General features: G+C 41.2%; 1 protein-coding gene across 1 annotated transcript in view; it reads left to right on the plus strand.

The window, feature by feature from the left end:
• The window catches only part of LOC106586000 (doublesex- and mab-3-related transcription factor 3), a 61,015-nt gene extending 58,429 nt beyond the window's left edge, over window positions 1-2,586 (plus strand). Inside the window, exons 2-5 of the mRNA XM_045706836.1 lie at window positions 918-944; window positions 1,042-1,047; window positions 1,217-2,001; window positions 2,494-2,586. Coding sequence (XP_045562792.1) covers window positions 918-944; window positions 1,042-1,047; window positions 1,217-2,001; window positions 2,494-2,586 — 911 coding nt within the window. The remainder of the gene's footprint in view (window positions 1-917; window positions 945-1,041; window positions 1,048-1,216; window positions 2,002-2,493) is intronic.
• The last annotated feature ends 16,889 nt before the right edge of the window (window positions 2,587-19,475 follow it).

Consider the following 19,475-nt stretch of genomic DNA (forward strand, 5'->3'; position numbering starts at 1 on the left):
TCTATTTTGCTGTGTAGTCTCTACTAGATCTCTATGTTGCTGTGTCGCCTCTACTAGACCTCTATGTTGCTGTGTAGCCTCTACTAGACCTCTATGTTGCTGTGTAGCCTCTAATAGACCTCTATGTTGCTGTGTAGCCTCTACTAGATCTCGATGCTAATATGTAGCCTCTACTAGACCTCTATGTTGCTGTGTAGCCTCTACTAGGCCTCTACTAGACCTCTATGTTGCTGTGTAGTTCTCTACTAGACCTCTATGTTGCTGTGTAGCCTCTACTAGATCTCGATGCTAATATGTAGCCTCTACTAGACCTCTATGTTGCTGTGTAGCCTCTACTAGGCCTCTACTAGACCTCTATGTTGCTGTGTAGTCTCTACTAGACCTCTATCTTGCTGTGTAGTCTCTACTAGACCTCTGTGTAGTCTCTACTAGGCCTCTGTGTAGTCTCTTCTAGACCTCTGTGTATTCTCTACTAAACTGTGGTCTTCTGTGTGGCTCAGTTGGTAGAGCATGGTGTTTGCAACGCCAGGGTTGTGAGTTCGATTCCCACGGGGGGCCAGTACAAAAAAAAAGAAAAATGTATGAAATGTATGCATTCACTACTGTAAGTCGCTCTGGATAAGAGCGTCTGCTAAAATGACTAAAATGTAAAATTAGCTTTTCTCCAGCTCTGGATAATATAGATGCCTGTTTTCCCATTGAACCAATCAGAACTCCCGGTTGTTGTATGTCGCTGGTCCCAAGTTAATATGACTATGTAGCAAGTCAAATTATTTTTTTATAGGATGTCCTATGCAGTGTTCTTTCTGTGTTGTCTGAGTAGCTGTCTGAGTGAGGATGTTTCTGTGTAGATCTGAGAATGTGTTTGTTTCTGTGTTCTCTGTAGTGCTGAGGATGTGTTTCTGTGTTCTCTGTAGTCCTGAGGATGTGTTTCTGTGTTCGCTGTAGTGCTGAGGATGTGTTTCTGTGTTCTCTGTAGTGCTGAGGATGTGTTTCTGTGTTCTCTGTAGTGCTGAGGATGTGTTTCTGTGTTCTCTGTAGTCCTGAGTGAGGATGTGTTTCTGTGTTCTCTGTAGTCCTGAGTGAGGATGTGTTTCTGTGTTCTCTGTAGTGCTGAGTGAGGATGTGTTTCTGTGTTCTCTGTAGTGCTGAGTGAGGATGTGTTTCTGTGTTCTCTGTAGTGCTGAGTGAGGATGTGTTTCTGTGTTCTCTGTAGTGCTGAGTGAGGATGCGTCGGGGGACCAGAACGGTAATGGTAGCGGCAGTGAGAAGGACCAGGACCCTAGCACTCCATCCCAGACCAATGAGGGCCGCTACAGCTTCCCTCTTCCCCTGGCCCTCCCTAAGACCTGCAGCACCTCTCCAGAGCCCAAGGCAGACAGCCCCACTAAGGGCTACCCCGGGGTTGGGGCAGGGGGGCTGCCAGGGGACCACAGCCTAGTGATTGAGGGCCTGTCTGGGTCTGTCTCCCTTCCCTTCAACCTGCGAGCCAACCGGCCACCCCTGGAGGTGCTGAAGAAGATCTTCCCTTCCCATAAGCCCCCGGTGCTGGAATTGATACTGCAGGGGTGTGGAGGGGACCTGGTGGGGGCCATCGAGGTGCTGCTGTCCAGCCAGGCCCAGGAGGCCAGGGGGGGTCACCCACACAGTCAGGGCCTCCACCCCAACACCCTGGTCCTGCCCTCCATCAGCCATCTCCTGGACCACTCCCTGGGGTCTTACCACCCTCTGGCCACCTCTGCCAAGTGGTCTGTGGACTCTGCTTTCAGGGTGCCTGAGTCCCTGTGCTTCTCGTCTGACTCGTCGTCCAGCCCCCTGACCCTGCAGCCAGGGTCATTCCCCCATCCACCCCACTACCCTCTGAGGCTGAGGAACTCTCTGACACGTGGTGGCCGGACCGGACCCTTCTGCAATGACTTGACCCTATGGAACACTATGATGCTGCAGCAGCATTACCAGCTACCGTCAGCTCAGTACGTCTCTCCTTTTTCCTCCGCTGGGGTCTTCCAACGCTCTCCGCTTCTCTCCTCTCCTCTCCTCTCCTCCTCCTCCCCACTCCTCTCCTCCTCCTCCTCCTCTCCTCTCCTCTCCTCCTCCTCCCCTCTCCTCTCCTCCTCCTCCTCCCCACTCCTCTCCTCCTCCTCCCCTCTCCTCTCCTCCTCCTCCTCCACCCTCCTCTCCTCCTCCTCCTCCCCACTCCTCTCCTCCTCCTCCTCCCCACTCCTCTCCTCCTCCCCACTCCTCTCCTCCTCCTCCTCCCCACTCCTCTCCTCCTCCCCACTCCTCTCCTCCTCCTCCTCCCCACTCCTCTCCTCCTCCTCCACCCTCCTCTCCTCCTCCTCCTCCACCCTCCTCTCCTCCTCCTCCTCCACCCTCCTCTCCTCCTCCTCCTCCCCACTCCTCTCGTCCTCCTCCTCCTCTCCTCTCCTCTCCTCCTCCTCCCCTCTCCTCTCCTCCTCCTCCTCCCCACTCCTCTCCTCCTCCCGCCCCCAGAAGGTGCATCGTCTCTCCCAGCTAGAGGACTGTCCCCCTGCACCCATCTCCCCCAACCCCAGCGCTAAACAGACCCTCTACATCCCAGAGTAGGACTACGAGGACCGCTCAGACTCCTTCGACTCACGAATCCTCAACTCCTCCACCTGAACCAATATGAACAAATGAACCAATATTTTAAGCAGAATGAATGTGTGAATAACTCCTGGCTACGGGCTGTTTTTAGAACAGAGGCGAAGCCAAGGGCTGGGGAGACTGCCCTTATGAGGATGTTACTCTAGATCATTCCCAACATATTAAAAAAGATTATCTGCATGTTTTAAAAAACGTTATTATATTGACTAAATTCGTTTTATGTCATCCTTCCGCCATACAAAATAGTCAGGGTAAAAGCCAGTCCTTAGTTCTGAGGTTGTGAAGTTGCTAGCCAAATGAGCGGGTCATTCATTCTGAGGTTGTGAAGTTGCTAGCCAAATGAGCGGGTCATTCATTCTGAGGTTGTGAAGTTGCTAGCCAAATGAGCGGGTCATTCATTCTGAGGTTGTGAAGTTGCTAGCCAAACGAGCGGGTCATTCATTCTGAAGTTGTGAAGTTGCTAGCCAAACGAGCGGGTCATTCATTCTGAGGATGTGAAGTTGCTAGCCAAATGAGCAGGCCATTCATTCTGTCCATTTTATTTTTAATGGTTGCTATGCTAAACAAATCATTGGCGTGTAGCTGGTGGTAACTAGATGGAGCACAGCTACGACCAGAAGTTACTTTTCATAGCAGGTTAGGAGGGCATTATAGCTAACCCTAACCCTTTGCCTAACCTTAATAACCTAATTCTCTTAACCTGCCACTGTAATTCTCCTAACCTGCAGCGTAAGTTCGTTCCCCAAACGACAAACTCAGTTCCGGTCGTATCTGTATTCCACCCAGTCAGAACCCATGTAGCTATGCAGGCTAGCTACTTGTCCTTTGCTACATAGCCAACTAAAGCTAACAAACAATCACATCAAGCACTGACAGCAAACTATGTTGATTTGACCTGTATTTCTATTGCCATTTCATTGGATTTATCCTTTATAATGCTAATATATAAATTATAATGATCCTGATAAATACATTTGCCTGGCTCAGAGAAGCTGTCAGTCTCGTCGTGTTCATATGCATAGCATGGTGGAGATACTGCAACACCAAAGGTCGGAGAGGCAGGCAAACCCCAACTGTTGGAAACTAAATGCTAGCTAGCTAACTAAATGCTAAATGCTAGCCTAGTAGCATAGGGAAATATTGTCTAGATGCTTTTTTCCAAGGGAGATTAAGTTGATAAATTAACTTGCCGAGCTGTGGGACAGTGGATGCACCATAGAGATTCTATTAAATTACGAATATAGCCTAATTAGAATTAGTGTTATAATTGTAATTCTATGGGATGCATTGATACATCTAATGGAACTGTTAACAGGCATTACCCCTGGAATGTGGGGATTGTGTTGTTATAACTCCCTTCTATCAACCAATTAGCATCCAGGATCCAACCAACCCGTTTTATAAGAACCAATATGAACATATTAACCAATGAAACATATGAACTATTTTTATTTTACCTTTATTTAACTAGACAAGTCAGTGAAGAACAAATTCATATTTTCAATGACGGCCTAGGAACAACTGCCTTGTTTAGGGGCAGAACAACAGATTTGTACCTTGTCAGTTCATGGGATTTGAACTTGCAACCTTTCGGTTACTAGTTCAATGCTCTAACCAGTAGGCTACACTGGCACCCCAACCCCAACTATGATGCCCCACTGGTTACTGAAACACCAATGAACCACTGGCTACTGAAACACCAATGAACCACTGGTTACTGAAACACCAATGAACCACTGGCTACTGAAACACCAATGAACCACTGGTTACTGAAACACCAATGAACCACTGGTTACTGAAACACCAATGAACCACTGGCTACTGAAACACCAATGAACCACTGGCTACTGAAACACCAATGAACCACTGGCTACTGAAACACCAATGAACCACTGGCTACTGAAACACCAATGAACCACTGGTTACTGAAACACCAATGAACCACTGGCTACTGAAACACCAATGAACCACTGGCTACTGAAACACCAATGAACCACTCGTTACTGAACACCAATGAACCACTGGTTACTGAAACACCAATGAACCACTGGCTACTGAAACACCAATGAACCACTGGCTACTGAAACACCAATGAACCACTGGCTACTGAACCACTGGCTACTGAACCACTGGCTACTGAAACACCAATGAACCACTGGCTACTGAAACACCAATGAACCACTGGCTACTGAAACACCAATGAACCACTGGCTACTGAAACACCAATGAACCACTGGCTACTGAAACAGCAATGAACCACTGGCTACTGAAACACCAATGAACCACTGGCTACTGAAACACCAATGAACCACTGGCTACTGAAACACCAATGAACCACTGGTTACTGAAACACCAATGAACCACTGGTTACTGAAACACCAATGAACCACTGGCTACTGAAACACCAATGAACCACTGGTTACTGAAACACCAATGAACCACTGGCTACTGAACCACTGGCTACTGAACCACTGGCTACTGAAACACCAATGAACCACCGGTTTACTGAAATGAAGCACCAGAAATGTCTTGTGATCAGATCAGGGCCCAGTTTCCAGATAGCGATGGAATTTAGGCTTAAAAGTGTTTTAATTAATGATGTATCTTTGCTACAATGGCCGAAGATGTAACTTGTGTTTCCCAAAACACCACGCGGAGAGAACGTTCGCTTAGTACATCATTGAGGTATGGGTCAATACTGATAAGATGGAAAAGAAACAAAGCACTGCTCTCAGATCAGCATTCTCCCTTTCCAATCTTACCTTAACATTAGAGTTATTCTACAATACTGATGAGGAGTCAGCTGCTGGAGAGATACACCTGCAAATATCGAGGCGGCTCATTCTAACGCTTACCCTACAATAACGCACTAAGTCAAGACTTGGCACATCATTGTGATGTTACACATCATGAAATATATCGAGGCAAAACACGAGGGACAGACAGTAGCGTACAAATAGCTAAATAAAACTATTGAATTAACATGAAATTGATTTTAGTATCATTCCAAGACATAGATCTATGTAGTCTATGCTGTATGGATCATTAATACAGTCATCTGGGTTTTCATCTGAAGAGTCTTTATACAGTGCCTTCGGAAGGGATTCACACCCCTTAACTTTTTATACATTTTGCTACGTTACAGCCTTATTCTGAAATGGATTAAATATGATTTTTTTTTCTCAGCATTCTACACACAATACCCCATAATGACAAAGCAAAAATGGGTTATGTAGAAATGTTTGCACATTAAAAACAAAAAAAATAGAAAACAGAAATACGTTATTTACATAAGTATTCAGACCCTTTGCTATGAGACTCAACATGTAGCTCAGGTGCATCCTGTTTCCATTGATCATCCTTGAGATGTTTCTACAATTTTATTGGAGTCCAACTGTTGTAAATTCAATTGATTGGACATGATTTGGAAAGGCACACACCTGTTTATTTAAGGTCCCACAGTTGACAGTGCATGTCAGAAAGAAAACCAAGCCATGAGGTCGAAGGAATTGACCGTAGAGCTCTGAGACAGGATTGTGTCGAGGCACAGATCTGGAGAAGGGTACCAAAACATGTATGCAGCATTGACCCCAAGAACACAGTGGCCTCCATCATTCTTAAATGGAAGAAGTTTGGAACCACCAAGACTCTTCCTAGAGCTGGCCGCCCGGCCAAACTGAGCAATCGGGGGGGAAGGGCCTTGGTCAGGGAGGTGACCAAGAATCCAATGGTCACTGACAGAGCTGTGGAGATGGGAGAACCTTCCAGAAGGCCAACCAATCTCTGTAGTACTCCACCAATCAGGCCTTTATGGTAGAGTGGCCAGACAGAAGCCACTCCTCAGTAAAAGGCACATGACATCCAGCTTGTAGTTTGCCAAAAGTCATATAAATGACTCTCAAACCATTGGAAACATGATTCATGCTGTGGGGATGTTTTTCAGTGGCAGGTATTGGGAGACTAGTCAGGATCGAGGCAAAGATGAACAGAGCAAAGTACAGAGAGATCCTTGATGAAAACCTGCTCCAGAGCGCTCAGGACCTCAGACTGGGGCGAAGGTTCACCTTCCAACACGACACCGACCCTAAGCACACAGCCAAGACAATGCAGGAGTGGCTTCGGGACAAGTCTCTGAATGTCCTTGAGTGGCCCAGCCAGAGCCCGGACTTGAACCTGATCAAACATCTCTGGAGAGACCTGAAAATAGCTGTGCAGCGACACCCCCCATCCAACCTGACAGAGCTTGAGAGGATCTGCAGAGAGGAATGGGAGAAACTCCCCAAATACAGCTGTGCCAAGCTTGTAGCGTCATACCCAAGAAGACTCCAGGCTGTAATCGCTGCCAAAGGCTCTGAATACTTGTGTAAATTTATTTTTTCATTAAAAAAATAAAATAAATTAAACCTCTTTTTGCTTTGTTGTTATGGAGTATTGTGTGTAGATTGACGAGTATATATTTTTTTATACATTTTATAATAAGGCTGTAACCTAACATAATGTGGAAAAAGTCATGGGGTCTGAATACTTTCCGAATGCACTATATCCTTCTCTTGTTATGTAAAGACATGGGCAGCTTTAGTCACTCACGTTCGTTTTGGTGGTCACAGAAAGACAAATAAACATTTTCAATTTGTGTTTAGCGGAGATCTTCTGTGTATAAAGGGCAAAAAAAGCATCTAACGACGTACTTAGCTATTCTACGAGCTATTCTACGATCTATTCTACGAGCTATTCTACGATCTATTCTACGAGCTATTCTACGAGTGGTCTGAGGCAGTTGTTAAATAAAAAGCGTTTTCAAGAGCAACTTTAGTAACGATCGTTTCGGGAAACAGCTCAGAGATCTAACTATGCTCCTACAAAAGTTCTAAGGATGAACGTAATGCAGGAACGGGTATCAAGAGGTATTGTTGTCTGGTTTGAACTGAAAGTTGTTGGGCCATCGGGCCTCTACAGGTAATGTAGCTGAATGTTAGGCTGTAACATTATCTCTCTCCAGGTATTGTAGCTGAATGTTAGGCTGTAACATTATCTCTCCAGGTAATGTAGCTGAATGTTAGGCTGTATCATGAGCTCTCTCCAGGTAATGTAGCTGAATGTTAGGCTGTAACATTATCTCTCTCCAGGTAATGTAGCTGAATGTTAGGCTGTAACATGAGCTCTCTCCAGGTAATGTAGCTGAATGTTAGGCTGTAACATTATCTCTCTCCAGGTAATGTAGCTGAATGTTAGGCTGTAACATGAGCTCTCTCCAGGTAATGTAGCTGAATGTTAGGCTGTAACATTATCTCTCCAGGTAATGTAGCTGAATGTTAGGCTGTATCATGAGCTCTCTCCAGGTAATGTAGCTGAATGTTAGGCTGTAACATTATCTCTCTCCAGGTAATGTAGCTGAATGTTAGGCTGTAACATGAGCTCTCTCCAGGTATTGTAGCTGAATGTTAGGCTGTAACATTATCTCTCCAGGTAATGTAGCTGAATGTTAGGCTGTATCATGAGCTCTCTCCAGGTAATGTAGCTGAATGTTAGGCTGTAACATTATCTCTCTCCAGGTAATGTAGCTGAATGTTAGGCTGTAACATGAGTTCTCTCCAGGTAATGTAGCTGAATGTTAGGCTGTAACATTATCTCTCTCCAGGTAATGTAGCTGAATGTTAGGCTGTAACATGAGCTCTCTCCAGGTAATGTAGCTGAATGTTAGGCTGTAACATTATCTCTCTCCAGGTAATGTAGCTGAATGTTAGGCTGTAACATGAGTTCTCTCCAGGTAATGTAGCTGAATGTTAGGCTGTAACATTATCTCTCTCCAGGTAATGTAGCTGAATGTTAGGCTGTAACATGAGCTCTCTACAGGTATTGTAGCTGAATGTTAGGCTGTAACATTATCTCTCCAGGTAATGTAGCTGAATGTTAGGCTGTAACATGAGTTCTCTCCAGGTAATGTAGCTGAATGCTAGGCTGTAACATTATCTCTCTCCAGGTAATGTAGCTGAATGTTAGGCTGTAACATGAGCTCTCTCCAGGTAATGTAGCTGAATGCTAGGCTGTAACATTATCTCTCTACAGGTAATGTAGCTGAATGTTAGGCTCTAACATTATCTCATGGTATTATCACATGGATATGACCAGAAATAATCAATGTAAAAGAATGGGACAGATCAGACGTTTGTGAAAATCCATCTCTTTCCAGACAGATGCATGTAATGTACTGTGAATATGATGTCGTTGATGTTACCTTGCAGCATGTCAGGATTATGCCAAATAAACGTAGGGGATAATAATACATTGTGTGATTCATGTTTATTGACAAGATGTAGACAAATTCATTCCAAATGTATCAGGTACAAAATGGCTCTCATGCTATTTTGAAGTTGTTCTGAAAATGTTTTAAGCCACACTCCTTCAATTTGTGCTTAAAACCACAAAAATAAATTAAGCAAATGAAGAGTTTCAGTCCAAAACGCTATTTTCAAACATTTTTGTAAATTCGATTTTATTGTTTAATAAAATAATGAAAGAGACAAACATGTGTTTGTTTGAAACCTGTCACTTGATGGTTTCATTTCAGAGAGAGTAGTACTGCTACGTTTTACACAGTCAAATGTAACTGTAAATATAACTACACTTTTTATAATGAAATGTACAAATCCTACATTTTTATAATGAAATGTACAAATCCTACATTTATATAATGAAATGTACAAATCCTACATTTTTTATAATTAAATGTACAAATCCTACATTTTTATAATGAAATGTACAAATCCTACATTTTTATAATGAAATGTACAAATAACTACATTTTTACAATGAAATGTACAAATCCTACATTTTTATAATGAAATGTACAAATCCTACATTTTTATAATGAAATGTACAAATCCTACATTTTTATAATGAAATGTACAAATCCTACATTTTTATTGAAGAATTATAACCTGGGTGGTTTGAGTCCTGAATGCTGATTGGCTGACAGCCGTGGTACATCAGACAGTATACCGCGGGTTTGACAAAACATTTATTTTTACTGCTCTAATGACGTTGGTAACCAGTTTATAATAGCAATAAGGCACCTCGGGGGTTTGTGGTATGTGGCCAATATACCACGGCTAAGAGCCGTATCCAGGTACTCCGCGATGCGTCGTGCCTAAGAACAGCCCATAGTCGTGGTATATTGGCCACACCCCCTCTTGCATTATTGCTGTTATAAACTCTTCAAATGAATCCGTCACATTTTCCCAGAACTTAATTTCTATGATGCATCTGTGGGCCAATAAAAATAGAACATAATAAAACAATAAATAGCAATAACATGGGTGTATACAAGGAGCACCAGTACCGAGTCAGTGTGCAGGGGGACTAGGTAATTACGGTAATATGTACATATTGGTTGGGGTAAAGGGGACTAGGTAATTACGGTAATATGTACATATTGGTTGGGGTAAAAGGGACTAGGTAATTACAGTAATATGTACATATTGGTTGGGGTAAAGGGGACTAGGTAATTACAGTAATATGTACATATTGGTTGGGGTAAAGGGGACTAGGTAATTACGGTAATATGTACATATTGGTTGGGGTAAAGGTGACTAGGTAATTACGGTAATATGTACATATTGGTTGGGGTAAAGGGGACTAGGTAATTACAGTAATATGTACATATTGGTTGGGGTAAAAGGGACTAGGTAATTACAGTAATATGTACATATTGGTTGGGGTAAAGGGGACTAGGTAATTACAGTAATATGTACATATTGGTTGGGGTAAAAGGGACTAGGTAATTACGGTAATATGTACATATTGGTTGGGGTAAAGGGGACTAGGTAATTACGGTAATATGTACATATTGGTTGGGGTAAAGGTGACTAGGTAATTACGGTAATATGTACATATTGGTTGGGGTAAAGGGGACTAGGTAATTACAGTAATATGTACATATTGGTTGGGGTAAAGGGGACTAGGTAATTACAGTAATATGTACATATTGGTTGGGGTAAAGGGGACTAGGTAATTACGGTAATATGTACATATTGGTTGGGGTAAAGGGGACTAGGTAATTACAGTAATATGTACATATTGGTTGGGGTAAAGGGGACTAGGTAATTACGGTAATATGTACATATTGGTTGGGGTAAAGGGGACTAGGTAATTACAGTAATATGTACATATTGGTTGGGGTAAAAGGGACTAGGTAATTACGGTAATATGTACATATTGGTTGGGGTAAAGGGGACTAGGTAATTACGGTAATATGTACATATTGGTTGGGGTAAAGGGGACTAGGTAATTACGGTAATATGTACATATTGGTTGGGGTAAAGGGGACTAGGTAATTACGGTAATATGTACATATTGGTTGGGGTAAAGGGGACTAGGTAATTACGGTAATATGTACATATTGGTTGGGGTAAAGGGGACTAGGTAATTACAGTAATATGTACATATTGGTTGGGGTAAAGGGGACTAGGTAATTACGGTAATATGTACATATTGGTTGGGGTAAAGGGGACTAGGTAATTACAGTAATATGTACATATTGGTTGGGGTAAAGGGGACTAGGTAATTACGGTAATATGTACATATTGGTTGGGGTAAAGGGGACTAGGTAATTACGGTAATATGTACATATTGGTTGGGGTAAAGGGGACTAGGTAATTACACGGTAATATGTACATATTGGTTGGGGTAAAGGGGACTAGGTAATTACGGTAATATGTACATATTGGTTGGGGTAAAGGGGACTAGGTAATTACGGTAATATGTACATATTGGTTGGGGTAAAGGGGACTAGGTAATTACGGTAATATGTACATATTGGTTGGGGTAAAGGGGACTAGGTAATTACGGTAATATGTACATATTGGTTGGGGTAAAGGGGACTAGGTAATTACTGTAATATGTACATATTGGTTGGGGTAAAGGGGACTAGGTAATTACGGTAATATGTACATATTGGTTGGGGTAAAGGGGACTAGGTAATTACGGTAATATGTACATATTGGTTGGGGTAAAGGTGACTAGGTAATTACAGTAATATGTACATATTGGTTGGGGTAAAGGGGACTAGGTAATTACAGTAATATGTACATATTGGTTGGGGTAAAGGTGACTAGGTAATTACGGTAATATGTACATATTGGTTGGGGTAAAGGTGACTAGGTAATTACAGTAATATGTACATATTGGTTGGGGTAAAGGGGACTAGGTAATTACAGTAATATGTACATATTGGTTGGGGTAAAGGGGACTAGGTAATTACGGTAATATGTACATATTGGTTGGGGTAAAGGTGACTAGGTAATTACAGTAATATGTACATATTGGTTGGGGTAAAGGGGACTAGGTAATTACAGTAATATGTACATATTGGTTGGGGTAAAGGGGACTAGGTAATTACGGTAATATGTACATATTGGTTGGGGTAAAGGTGACTAGGTAATTACAGTAATATGTACATATTGGTTGGGGTAAAGGTGACTAGGTAATTACAGTAATATGTACATATTGGTTGGGGTAAAGGGGACTAGGTAATTACAGTAATATGTACATATTGGTTGGGGTAAAGGGGACTAGGTAATTACGGTAATATGTACATATTGGTTGGGGTAAAGGTGACTAGGTAATTACAGTAATATGTACATATTGGTTGGGGTAAAGGGGACTAGGTAATTACAGTAATATGTACATATTGGTTGGGGTAAAGGGGACTAGGTAATTACAGTAATATGTACATATTGGTTGGGGTAAAGGGGACTAGGTAATTACGGTAATATGTACATATTGGTTGGGGTAAAGGTGACTAGGTAATTACAGTAATATGTACATATTGGTTGGGGTAAAGGTGACTAGGTGACAATCAGAAAGCTTTACAGATTCCTGTATAGAAATTTTAAGGCAATTTCCGACTGAGCAGACATATGCAGCTTTTACCCGTGAATTCCCTTTCAAATTCAATCCCTCTGAAAAACTGAATTCACGCGATGTGGATTAAATACAATCCCAGGTCAGATAACAAACAGAGGAGCATCAGAGTATGTGGGGAGAGTCAGCGGGGTAGAGTCAGTGTAGAGTCAGTGTGATAGAGTCAGTGTGATAGAGTCAGCGTGATAGAGTCAGTGTGATAGAGGTGATAGAGTCAGTGTGATAGAGTCAGTGTGATAGAGTCAGTGTGATAGAGTCAGCGTGATAGAGTGTGAGTGTGAAGTCTAGGGAGTGTGCGTAGTGTAGGAGAGTCAGTGGGAAAAGGGCCAATGCAATAGTCTGGGTAGTCATGTGATGAACTGTTCAGCGGTCTTATGGCTTGGGGGTAGAAGCAGTTCAGGTGCCTTTAGGTCCTAGACTTGGCGCTCCGGTACTGCTTGCCATGCGATAGCAGAGTGAACCGTCTATGGCTTGGATGGCTAGGGCCTTCCTCTGACACCGCCTGGTGTAGAGGTCCTGGGTGGCAGTGCACCGCCTGGTGTAGAGGTCCTGGGTGGCAGTGCACCGCCTGGTGTAGAGGTCCAGGGTGGCAGGGCACCGCCTGGTGTAGAGGTCCTGGGTGGCAGTGCACCGCCTGGTGTAGAGGTCCTGGGTGGCAGTGCACCGCCTGGTGTAGAGGTCCTGGGTGGCAGGGAGCCCGGCCCCAGTGCACCACCCTCTGAAGTGCCTTGTGATCGAGGGCGGTGCAGTTGCCATATCAAGCGGTGATGCAGCCAATGAAGATGCTATCAATGGTGCAGCTGTAGAACTTTAAGGATCTGAGGGACCACGCCAAATCTTTTCAACCTCCTGAGGGTGGAAGAGGCGCTGTCGTGCTCTCTTCACGACTATGTCGGTGTGTGTGGAACATGATAGATCCTTAGCAATGCAGCCCTCCGTTTCCTGTAGTCCGCGATCAGCTCCTTTGTCTTGTTGACGTTGAGGGAGAGGTTGTTGTCCTGGCACCACACTGTCAGGTCTCTGACCTCCTCCCTATAGGCTGTCTCATTGTTGTCGGTGATCAGGCCTACCACTGTTGTGTCGTCAGCAAACTTAATGATGATGTTGGAGCCGTGTTTGGCCGTGCAGTCATGGGTGAACAGGGAGTACAGGAGGGGACTAAACACACACCCCTGTCCTGAGTCTTGGTGAATAGCTTGGAGGGGACTGTGGTGTTGAACGCTGCTGAGCTGTAGTCAATGAAGAGCATTCTCACATAGGTATTCCTCTTGTCGAGGTGGGAGAGAACAGTGTGGAGTGCAATAACGATTGGATATATTGGGGCGGTATGCAATTTGAAGTGGGTCCAGGGTGATGGTGTTGATGTGTGTCATGACCAGCCGTTCAAAGCATTTCATGGTTACAGATGTGAGTGATACAGGACAACAGTCATTTAGGCAGGTTATCTTTGAGTTCTTAGGAACATGGACAATGGTGGTCTGCATGAAACATGTAGGTATTACATTTTAGTCATTTAGCAGATGCTCTTATCCAGAGCGACTTAATTCATACATTTCGTACATTTTTTTGTACTGGTCCCCCGTGGGAATCGAACCCACAACCCTGGCGTTGCAAACACCATGCTCTACCAACTGAGCCACATGGGACCATAATCTAATGGGACCACAATCTAATGTTGACTGGGTCAGGGAGAGGTTGAACATGTCAGTGAAGACACTTGCCAGCTGGTCTGTGCATGCAATGGGAATGCGCCCTGGTATTCCGTCTGGCCCAGCACCCTTGCGAGTCTTAACCTCTTTAAAAGACTTACTCACATCAGCCATGGAGAGCGAGATCACATAGTCATCCGGGACAGACGGGGCTGTCATGTCTGGCTCAGTGTTGTTTGCATAGAAGGCATTCATCTCTGGGAGGTTTGCGTCCCTGGGCAACTCACGGCTGGGTTTCTCTTTGTAGTCCTTAAATCATCTGCAAACCCTGCCTCATCCGACAAGCTTTAGAGTCGCAGTAGTAAGATTCTATCTTAGTCCTATATTGACCTTTTCCATGTTGGATGGCTCGTTGGAGGTCTCAGTGTTTTTTCTTGTAAGCATCCTTGTCCCGTTCCTTGAAAGTGGTAGCTCTAGCCAATAGCCCGGTGCGCATACTGGCTTTTGTGTAGGTATGGTCACTGTGGGTTGATGTGGTAAACTCAATGTTATCGGATGAAACTCTGAACATATTCCAGTCTGTGCTAGCGAAGCAGTCTTGTAGCTTAGCTTTCGCTTCGTCGGACCACTGGTACTTCCTGTTTGAGTTTTTGCTTTTAAACAGGAAGCAAGAGGATGAAGTCATGGTGTGATTTGCAGAACGGGAGGGTGAGGGAGGGCCTTGTATGCATTTCTGTGGGTAGAGTAAAAGTGGTCCAGAGTCTTAGTGTCTCTTGTGGCACAGGAGAAGTGTTGGTAAAAGTGGGGTAAAGCGCATTTCAGTCTCATTTCTTGTTTGTTTATGGCCCTATACAGCTCGTTGACTGCCTACTTAGTGTCATTCTCGTTTTGTGGTGGGATGTAGACAGCAGTGATGATTACAGATAAAAACTCTCTTGGTAGATAAAAAAGGTCTGCAATTTACCATGAGGTATTCTAGTTCAGGTGTGCAAAAGCTCAAGACTTCCTTCACACTTACAAGTGGCGCACCAGTTGTTGTTTACAAAGAGGCACACCCCTCCCCCTTTGGTTTTGCCAAAGTTTTGAGTTTTATGTCCATATCGCCCGTCAGCCAAGTTTCTGAAAAGCATAGAATATAATAGCTTTTCACGTCCCGTTGGTAAGAAACTCTCAAACGGTGCTCATCCATCTTGTTCTCAAGTGACTGGACATTTGCCAATAAAACGGTGGGGAGTGCCGTCCAAGTCTAAAAAGGACTTGCACCCCTCCTCCCTTCTCTCTTGAGTAGCCCAAACAATGGAGTAGGGTTCGGCATTAACAATGGAACAGCTGAGTCGGAGTTGAAGTACGAGCCGAAATCGAGGTCTAAGTCGAGATTAGTAGCTGTCGATTCATAGCACAAAAAATACTTGGCGGTCATAGGTCATGGTGTGAGCTTTCCGTACGAAAAATATAATAAGGATAAACATGAAAAAAAGTCACAAAATAGCAAAGTTGGGTTGGAGCACGTAAGATATCGATCATCTTTGTAAGATGTTGGGTTGGAGCACGTAAGATATCGATCATCTTTGTAAGATGTTGGGTTGGAGCACGTAAGATATCGATCATCTTTGTAAGATGTTGGGTTGGAGCACGTAAGATATCGATCATCTTTGTAAGATGTTGGGTTGGAGCACGTAAGATATCGATCATCTTTGTAAGATGTTGGGTTGGAGCACGTAAGATATCGATCATCTTTGTAAGATGTTGGGTTGGAGCACGTAAGATATCGATCATCTTTGTAAGATGTTGGGTTGGAGCACGTAAGATATCGATCATCTTTGTAAGAAGTTGGGTTGGAGCACGTAAGATATCGATCATCTTTGTAAGATGTTGGGTTGGAGCACGTAAGATATCGATCATCTTTGTAAGATGTTGGGTTGGAGCACGTAAGATATCGATCATCTTTGTAAGAAGTTGGGTTGGAGCACGTAAGATATCGATCATCTTTGTAAGAAGTTGGGTTGGAGCACGTAAGATATCGATCATCTTTGTAAGATGTTGGGTTGGAGCACGTAAGATATCGATCATCTTTGTAAGATGTTGGGTTGGAGCACGTAAGATATCGATCATCTTTGTAAGATGTTGGGTTGGAGCACGTAAGATATCGATCATCTTTGTAAGAAGTTGGGTTGGAGCACGTAAGATATCGATCATCTTTGTAAGATGTTGGGTTGGAGCACGTAAGATATCGATCATCTTTGTAAGATGTTGGGTTGGAGCACGTAAGATATCGATCATCTTTGTAAGATGTTGGGTTGGAGCACGTAAGATATCGATCATCTTTGTAAGATGTTGGGTTGGAGCACGTAAGATATCGATCATCTTTGTAAGATGTTGGGTTGGAGCACGTAAGATATCGATCATCTTTGTAAGAAGTTGGGTTGGAGCACGTAAGATATCGATCATCTTTGTAAGATGTTGGGTTGGAGCACGTAAGATATCGATCATCTTTGTAAGATGTTGGGTTGGAGCACGTAAGATATCGATCATCTTTGTAAGATGTTGGGTTGGAGCACGTAAGATATCGATCATCTTTGTAAGAAGTTGGGTTGGAGCACGTAAGATATCGATCATCTTTGTAAGATGTTGGGTTGGAGCACGTAAGATATCGATCATCTTTGTAAGATGTTGGGTTGGAGCACGTAAGATATCGATCATCTTTGTAAGAAGTTGGGTTGGAGCACGTAAGATATCGATCATCTTTGTAAGAAGTTGGGTTGGAGCACGTAAGATATCGATCATCTTTGTAAGATGTTGGGTTGGAGCACGTAAGATATCGATCATCTTTGTAAGATGTTGGGTTGGAGCACGTAAGATATCGATCATCTTTGTAAGATGTTGGGTTGGAGCACGTAAGATATCGATCATCTTTGTAAGAAGTTGGGTTGGAGCACGTAAGATATCGATCATCTTTGTAAGATGTTGGGTTGGAGCACGTAAGATATCGATCATCTTTGTAAGATGTTGGGTTGGAGCACGTAAGATATCGATCATCTTTGTAAGAAGTTGGGTTGGAGCACGTAAGATATCGATCATCTTTGTAAGATGTTGGGTTGGAGCACGTAAGATATCGATCATCTTTGTAAGATGTTGGGTTGGAGCACGTAAGATATCGATCATCTTTGTAAGAAGTTGGGTTGGAGCACGTAAGATATCGATCATCTTTGTAAGATGTTGGGTTGGAGCACGTAAGATATCGATCATCTTTGTAAGATGTTGGGTTGGAGCACGTAAGATATCGATCATCTTTGTAAGAAGTTGGGTTGGAGCACGTAAGATATCGATCATCTTTGTAAGATGTTGGGTTGGAGCACGTAAGATATCGATCATCTTTGTAAGAAGTTGGGTTGGAGCACGTAAGATATCGATCATCTTTGTAAGATGTTGGGTTGGAGCACGTAAGATATCGATCATCTTTGTAAGATGTTGGGTTGGAGCACGTAAGATATCGATCATCTTTGTAAGATGTTGGGTTGGAGCACGTAAGATATCGATCATCTTTGTAAGATGTTGGGTTGGAGCACGTAAGATATCGATCATCTTTGTAAGAAGTTGGGTTGGAGCATGTAAAATGTTGACCATCTCATGACAACACAAATATGTTTCCTGAATAAGGTAAGACAGTTGTACTAATCCCAGCAAGGCATTTATAAGTTATATTCTTTAAAATAAACGAATACATTTCATTATTTGAAATAACTGAACATTGCTGGAAAATTGGACTGTGGCTTTATAAATTACTATCCAGATCAAAAACCCTAAATATGTTACTGTCCAAACGTTCTGCATTATATTAACCAGGCAACCAACCTTTGGCAAACACATATACAAATGCTACATATATCTATTCAAATTAAAATATATCTAATTATGCACTCAAAAATGTATAAACAATACTGTATATTTATTTTTGCTTTTATTTATTAAAGTTATTCTAATTCTGTTCTGTCCATATCAGGTAGCAAAACACACACAGCTGTAGTTTATCTTCAACCACATCTACAAAGTACATACATTATAATGCATTATATATACATTACACAAAGTGTATACATTATAATGCATTATATATACATTACACAAAGTACATACATTATAATGCATTATATATACATTATAATGCATTATATATACATTACACAAAGTATATACATTATAATGCATTATATATACATTACACAAAGTACATAGATTATAATGCATTATATATACATTACAAGTGTAATGATGAAATAAATCAAAGTAGGATAATTATTTAAATATATATATTTTTTAAATAACTGCCATTAGGCTATATATTTTTGGACTACAATATAGTACAACAGATAAACAGTAAGTATATAATATACGTGTTTAACTGTTTTCAAAGGGGTGTAAGAGATGAAGCTTTTTGTCTACTATGTAATATATGTATACTAATGTATAATATATGTATAATAATATAATATATGTATAATAATATGCAATATATGTATAATAATATATAATATATGTATAATAATATATAATATATGTATAATAATATAATATATGTATAATAATATGCAATATATGTATAATAATATATAATATATGTATAATAATATGCAATATATGTATAATAATGTATAATATATGTATAATAATATATAATATATGTATAATAATATGCAATATATGTATAATAATATATAATATATGTATAATAATATAATATATGTATAATAATATGCAATATATGTATAATAATGTATAATATATGTATAATAATATATAATGTATGTATAATAATATGCAATATATGTATAATAATATATAATATATGTATAATAATATGCAATATATGTATGATAATGTATAATATATGTATAATAATATATAATATATGTATAATAATATGTAATATATGTATAATAATATGTAATATATGTATAATAATATATAGTATATGTATAATAATATATAATATATGTATAATAATATATAATATATGTATAATAATATAATATATGTATAATAATATGCAATATATGTATAATAATATGCAATATATGTATAATAATGTATAATATAATTATAATAATATATAATATATGTATAATAATATGTAATATATGTATAATAAAATATAGTATATGTATAATAATATGAAATATATGTATAATTATATATAATATATGCATAATACTATATAATATATGTATAATAATATGTAATATATGTATAATAATATATATGTATAATAATATATAATAT

This window comes from Salmo salar, chromosome 24 (genome assembly GCF_965601325.2).
Source record: "Salmo salar chromosome 24, fSalSal1, whole genome shotgun sequence".
Classification (NCBI taxonomy): domain Eukaryota; kingdom Metazoa; phylum Chordata; class Actinopteri; order Salmoniformes; family Salmonidae; genus Salmo; species Salmo salar.